General features: G+C 46.4%; 1 protein-coding gene across 1 annotated transcript; it reads right to left on the bottom strand.

Moving 5' to 3' along the window:
• Window positions 1-1,250: 1,250 nt before the first annotated feature.
• On the bottom strand, window positions 1,251-6,247 carry LOC123520834 (mucin-17-like). The gene has a single exon (XM_045283470.1). It carries the CDS (start codon window positions 6,204-6,206, stop codon window positions 2,352-2,354), a length of 3,855 nt encoding a protein of 1,284 aa, XP_045139405.1. The 5' UTR covers window positions 6,207-6,247; the 3' UTR covers window positions 1,251-2,351.
• Window positions 6,248-7,462: the final 1,215 nt, after the last annotated feature.

Raw genomic sequence — 7,462 nt, 5'->3', positions numbered from 1 at the left:
CAAAATTTTTTTTCGGCTCTAATGACAGATTAACTAGATTTCTAATTTCCTACAAGGAGAAACAGTCGTGAGAATCTAGGTGATCATCTTAGTGGGCTTTAAAAATACTTGTGGAGAGAGAATAAAGAGTTCTTTAATACGAACTACAACTCAGTACTGACAAATGATAGAGGAACAGAAGCAGTAGACCTCTGAAACAGGAGTTGCCGTGTGGCGATGCATGGATGCTTATAACGTAGTTACCTGGGGAGGCGCAACTTACTTGTCCTTAATTTTCTACTACCCACAATCCTCACTTTTAAAACCGACTTCGTGGTTAGATAGATTGTCCTTGTTTGATGTCTTGTGTAAGATGGAAATTTTAGATAGGTTCCTTGGTATTCACAACATATGAGAGAGAGAGAGAGAGAGAGAGAGAGAGAGAGAGAGAGAGAGAGAGAGAGAGAGAGAGAGAGAGTGTGTGTGTGTCTGCAGTCACAAAGCCGCTTCAGATTTGTTTATCCAATACCTTCTATTTATTTCCTTTTGTAGACACTCTTCTTTGACTCAGATAACATCAATAGTCACGATTGTCATGGTTTGTGAGCGAAGTTGATCCTTGCACTTTCAGATTATCTTTTTCTGTCTCTTTTTTTTTCAGGAGAGGAAGCAGCGGTACTTGACAACTTCTTTCTTTCATTTGCTTTTTCTTACGCCCCTATGCCAACTTCCTAACACCCACACCGTGGACAAGGAGCCACTCAGTCCTCTCAGGCAGTGTAATCTTCTCGCACCCTGATTAAACGTCAACATGTGAGAATTAACGGCATTTGTTGTGTTTACTCGATGATTCAAAACGAAGCGAACACTACATATCCACTGGGTGTGGCATGTGGTGTCTCCCTCCGCACGTGTATCATGGGCGGGAATCTTGGCGTGAGTTGTAGCGTGTTGTGTACTGTGGCGCTACGTGAGATTATAACAAGATTTACTAATATTCATACCTCTGTTACTTTTCTCTTCTGATAGTGGGTGTAGGTGGTGTGTTGCTCTAGTAACATCACTCAAGAAATGACTGGTGCTTTTGTGGAGCTGCATATTAGAAAACACTGAAATACAAAGAAATTCAAAGGAAAGATAAGATATAATCAAATAATATAAAGGTAATTTAAAGCTGGACACATAATTTCACTAAAGAGGTAAGACAAGAGGAGCCATGAGGTTGTGGAAAGGTGCAGGCAGGACAGCCTTCCCTTAGAAAGAGGCTGTGCTCAAGACACTGGGATGGTTTATTTGTACAACAGTTTTACAGTTAATATGTTTCTATAATCGGATCGATATCAATATCATAATGACAAAAATATTATCGAGAAATATTTTAAGCATAACCTATGGAAATAAAATTAATATAGTATTTTAGTATAAAAGAAAACTTACGACTATTATAATAAAATATAATATCTGTATTATATACAAACTGTACAAAGGAAACACTATGGTGTCACCATTCCGTGACGAGAGTCGTGGCAGATTCCCCTCCTGGCAATGTTGTCGCCCGGGACTGGTGCAACACCTTACCTACCTGGCAGCCCTCGTGTCCTGCGGCGGCGTGGCGGCGTGGCGGGGATAGAGCGACAGGCTCAGACATCATATCAGGGAGGATTGCTTTACTTTTTTTTTATTTTAACAATTAGTTCATGAAGAACGATTTCTTTTTTTTTTTAGTTTGCATACTTTCAATAGTTTTTGTTTCTAATTTCAGAATTGATTATGTAAACAAATTCATTCTTCAATTGGAGTGATAAGTGTTCCACCGCCACTGGCTAAGCAAAGCTTTCCTCGCAGCAGTTTTACTCACGCTTCCCTGGCCATAGCCAACAAAACAATCTTATAATTGGAAGTAATAAGAATACCTATGTTGTCCTCCCATCATTGAACCCAGTGCCTCGTCGCCACGCACACTCAGCATCAGCTACTCAAATACTTAGAAACTAGGGATTCACTAGACTGTCAGTAACACAATTATCCTTATAGCACATGTTTTCTCTCTCTCTCTCTCTCTCTCTCACACACACACACACACACACACACACACACACACACACACACACACACACACACACACACACACACACACACACACACACACACACACACACACACACACACACACACACAGGGATGGGGGTTGCGTGGCCAGGCTTTGAGAATGAGGAGGGCTTTTCCCTGTAGGTATGATTGATTTCGGTTAACACTGTGAATGAATAACGGATTCTAGAATAATTTGACTATAAATATTGAAAATCGTCAGATTTTCATTTACCGATATACAATTAAAGTCCACGAGGCCAGACATAATAAACTTGGGGAGATCACGCGCCACCATTATTCTCAACATCGTCGTTCTCCATTGGCTGGTCTGTGGCTATCTCCGTGGCGGGCCAGGTTGGGTATGAAAACTGACTGTCCTCTGGCTGTTGGTTGGAGAGGATGTCTAACAACTCCGCCTGACTCAGGGCCGTGGCGGGAGACAAGGCCTGGGGGAAACTTCCCTCCAGTGGGTTCTTAACTGAATGGTCAGGGCTACCTTGCCTTTCACCGGTCGGTATCAGGGGAGGAGGGTGTGATAGGTGTGCCACACCGGGAGGGGGAGGAAGCTGGCCAGACACATAAATCAGGTGCTGGCCAAAGTCCTCTGTCTGGTAATCCCCGAAGGCAAGATCGGTAACCCCATAGTCACCGTCTGCATAATAGTACTCGTATTCCTCACCGACACCCGAGGGAAGCGTGGCGTCAGTGGTGTCCAAAGGAGTGGTGTCAGTGACGGGAAGAAAGGTGCTTTGCTCTACTGGTGAGGATAAGGTGCTAGGAAGTGTTGCATTGGTGCTGGGAAGAGGCGACGGACTGGGTGAGGTGGGAACAAAAGTTGTAGTTGCTGTGGGAAGAGAAGGAGTGGAGGAGGGAGGAGGAGCCGGTGTGGTAGTGGTAGAGGAAGAGCTCGGTGCGGAGGCCAAAATGAAATCATGTATATCAAATTTGCTCCAGCCGTTATCTTCGGCTGAGTTCACTCCAAACACCTTGACTTTGGAGTGTCCTTGATATATCACGTACTGCGGGGAGACAGTCGTGATTTTGCTTGAAGGTGCAGGCCCGGGGCGTATCACACGGAGTTCCCTAGGTGCTGGTGTGGATGTCCCAGTTGCTCTCTGGACCAAGTTGGAGTTTATTTTGACCTTGGAAGTTCCTCTGGCAGCTCCTTTTTCCCTGCCTGCATCCTTATCCTCTTTCACAACGGTATTCTGGGGAATCTGAGGGTGGGTGTATTCAGGATTAGTCTCTGAGTCTGAGAACAGATATCCATCCAGGGAGTTAGTGTCGGCCACTGCGTCTGAGTAAACAGCTGGGGGTCTCTCAGTGATCCCAGGCTCTGTGGTTGGGTCACTGAATTTTGATGGAGAGGGAGTGTATCTGTAGTTAGTTGGCAAGATCTCAGTGGTTGGGGTCTCCTCTGTGGGCCGAGTGTATCTGAACTCCCGCACTGTCACCGGCTCTTCAGTGCTCGATCCACTAGGCCCATTCGTCACCTGTGTGTAGCGGAAAATCTGGAGAAGCTCTGAGAGGCTATTTGCTGTCAGTGTGGGCTTGTAGGAGTTCATGTGGTCGTTCAGGTGAGGGTTGTCAATCAGATCGCTTATCGTAGTTATCTGCTTGTTGACGTAGGAGACAGGACCGTTTGGCTTGTAGTGAACCTTGTTGTCTCCAGACAGAGTGTCAGGGACTATGTAGGATGCAATCGATGGCTCGCGTCTTCTGCTTGAGTCAGACGACCTCGTGTTGATAAGATACCATGGACGCCCGGGCAACCCTGGCTTCCTGGTGGGGCTTCCTCTCACTCTAGTATGCGAGGTAACTGGAGATTGACCGGAGGCAGAGGTGCGCAGGGAGGAGTACCGAAAATTAGGGGGTGGAATTTTACGAACACCAGCAGAGTCTGTGGCAGAGCCTAAGTAGGGAGACTCCTCTATCTTTGACTTTTGAGGATGGTTACCGAGTAGCTCATGAAGGGCAGGCCCAGTCCTGATAGTGGCCGCATTGTCGAAACGTTTTCTGGCAGGGGGAGGGGCGGGCGTTTGCTGAGGGCGTTGAGCGATCGTTTGTTCCTGGAATCTTTTACTCCTTTCACGAAGGAGGTAGAAGAGCTCAGGTGGCAATATCACAGATGTTTGAGTCTCTGAAAAGGCGCCTTCTAGATCACTTTCGGTCTCAGTTTCACAGTCTGGTTTTTCATTCAGACCTGCCTCGGCATCAGAGAGCTCAGTATCCTCATAGAAAACATCAGATCTATCAGAGAATCCCTCTTCTTTCTCGGGAATTTCCAGATTGGTTTCTGGGACACTCGAAGATTCCTCCACAACTTCGGCAGTGGAGTCTGTGGTGGTGGATGTGGTAATGGAGGTTGTGGAGGACATGGTGGTGGATTCTGATTGCTCAGGCACTAAGGTGGCCTCGCTGATGGTAAAAGAGGGCGAGCGGAAGGCTCTTACGATGTTGCTTTGCGGGTTAATGTGGTAGTACTCGATGTTCTCGGTGCCGTACACTGAGTGGTACTCCGGCTTCTCCTTCTCAGACCGCACCACGAACACTGTTGGATTCTCTGGCCTGACAGGGAACAACGGCTTCTCCTTCATGGGCTCGTTACTGAAGTGAACTCTCTCCAGTGGTGGCGGCTGGTAGGCCACAGTGGGGTCATCAGCCATGGGGTTGCTCACGTCCATAGGGAACCAGCCGTCAAAGTCGAGGCTTCTTCTCCGTCTGGTGAGGCGCTTGGCATTGACAGAGGGCGTGCCTCCGGCGTTCCCTGGAATAGTAATATCAATGTAATATACGGCAGACTTTTTGTCGTCCATACCATTTGACTGATGGCGGCTGGCAGAGCTCGCACTGCTGTGCAAGGATTGGCGGTTGGCCGCGCTGGTAGAGGGCATGCCCACTGGGAGGAGGTAAAATTGATTCAAATTTGGATTTTTGGCATAAGTTGAATAACTGGCAACTGGAGTATTTTTTGTGAATATCTTACTGAGTGGAACATTTCTCTGATAATTATCGTGAACCATGTCCTTATTATTTATGACAATGGGCTGTAAGCTACTGATGGAACTCCAATCAAGTGGAAATGCATTTAGCAAAGCAGGGTTAGTATGTTCAGCAGTCTGCATGCGAAGCAAATCCTGTACAGAAGAGTCCTTGGGAGTCATTAGATCTACCTCTCTGCGGAAGAGAGTGCCTAGAAATCTATTGTCATTGTCCAGTTCGTGAAGTCTCGTGTCCTCAGCAAAAATGTCCTCAAAATTTGTTAGCAAAGAAGCAGAACTCAAGACTGAAGCTCCCGGTGTCTTTATGGAGCCTGGTGGGCGTGGGTGACCTGTGTCATGTCCTCCACTCAGGCTGATGTCTCCATTGGTCTTCATGCTAATTTCCAACACTGCCAAGTCTTGCATCTCCTCTGGCACTTTGATGTTGATGACTCTCGATAAAGGCTTCCCGCTACCACGTGCACCCGAGTTAGAGGCTTCTGTATTGACACTTTTAGGCATAGGAGCAGTTGTAGGTGGGGAAGGGATGGTGGGACTGTAGCGGAAACCTTCTGGCCTGTATGGTATTATGGACTGTGGTTTTAAGGTGCCAAAGTCTTTATTTTGATTCCTACTAGAGTCCAAAGGCAAGTTAGGTCTAGAAGGTCTCCGGAATTTGGAAAATGAACTGAAAGAATCTGGTTGTGGGCTGTTTTCATTCCTGGTCCCTCTGACTGGCCGCAGATATCCACCATTAGGAAGTTGTGAACTATGAGAAAGGGCATGCATCCCACCGCCACCACCACCACCACCGTTAGTAAACGTGCTCTCACTACCAGCATCCCTTAATCCACCACCCACACCCCTATCACCATCATCCCCACTGTACCGCAGACCCCCAGGGGGGTTTTTAAACTTCCCACCCCCCGTAATATGAGGAGAATGAGGAGAAGGAGGAGGATGAGGAGGCAATGGTGGTCGACCAGCACCCCTAAATTTATTCTGCAAGGGAATGTGTCTGCCGTTGGGGTTATGGTAGGGATGAAAACGCTGAGACATTGCTTGTCGTACACCATTCAGTCCCCCGAGCAGGTATGGCACAGGATTGAGCGCATTCAGTGTTAGAGACAGAATGTTGGATCTCCTCTCTGGCATGCCTTGCCTCGCTGACACAGAATCACTTTCCCCATTCAATTCCGCACCTCTCGCCTCCGCTGCTTGTGATTCCATCGGCCGCTCCATCACAGATTCGGTCGCTGATGTCGCCGCCGCCTCCTGCGTCGTCGTCACCCCCATCACCATCACTATCATACATGTCGACAGCAACATCTGTGGAAGATGATAAGAGTTGAAAAAGGAGTCACGTCATTCGCATCAAACAAGAATAATGTATAGGTTTAACGCACGTTCATTACTGGTCAAAACGAAGGTTGCACGAGCGATTACTCGTGTTGGTTCATGAGTAGGTAGGTATACTCGTATTAGCTAAGAACAAAATGAGTTTGCGATTAATTCAAATATTTTGAAGCTTAGAGTTATATTTTGTTAATTAATAAGCGATTTGATGAAAAAAGTTATGGTCCGTAGTTTTGGATTTTATTCTTTAAAACTCTATCATTCCTTGAAAACAAAACAAAAAAAAAAAACAGTCAGTGAGAGTGCGGTCTTTAAACTCCACTGCTGCAAATAAACATCCTAGTGTCGTGATCTATCGTCAAGAGGAAGAATAAAAAAAAAAAAAAGTAGTAGCACCAGTACCAGCCTTAGAAGCGACAGCAGGGCGTGGCCGAGAGAAAATGCAGAGACAACAACAGCTTCGCGCAGAAAGTGGAGGCATACCTGAAGGAAAATCACGGAAAGGAAAGTGTGGAGGTTGTCAACACATAATTATGACAATGCTGAGACTGAACGATTGAGAGCAATCTGCTCAGTTTATCGCTTCACCATTCTCTAACGAAGATGACTAACTTTCACAAGAGTAACATTGAACTCCCAGAGAAGCCCACACGCTTATAAGAAATGATACAGCTTAAGATATTATTTTGAAACATTTCGATGTCCTGTCTCTTACATTTAACACACTCTAGCAGATGATATAGAGGTTTACAACTGTAATTTTAAAATCTGGGGATAATTTAACAAAACTTCTGCACCCATCAGTATAAAAACGCCCATGAAAACAAGACACGTCGTTTCAATACTGTCTGAAAAAATACAGCTCATGAGAGAACATAGCGTCTAGGAACAGGGGTCTTCGACCAGCCGCTGTCAACGAGAACAAACAATAGTGCGTTTCCTTGTCTAGCGAGAGGCACGAGGCTGATCCTTATGGTGCATGTGGTGCTGGGAGAAAGTGTGGCGGGCTGGGAGGAAGGTAGAGAGGCAGGACCCACACACCCCCTCACCACTGC

Source organism: Portunus trituberculatus, chromosome 47 (genome assembly GCF_017591435.1).
Source record: "Portunus trituberculatus isolate SZX2019 chromosome 47, ASM1759143v1, whole genome shotgun sequence".
NCBI lineage: Eukaryota > Metazoa > Arthropoda > Malacostraca > Decapoda > Portunidae > Portunus > Portunus trituberculatus.
This window is presented reverse-complemented; position numbering and strand designations above follow the sequence as displayed.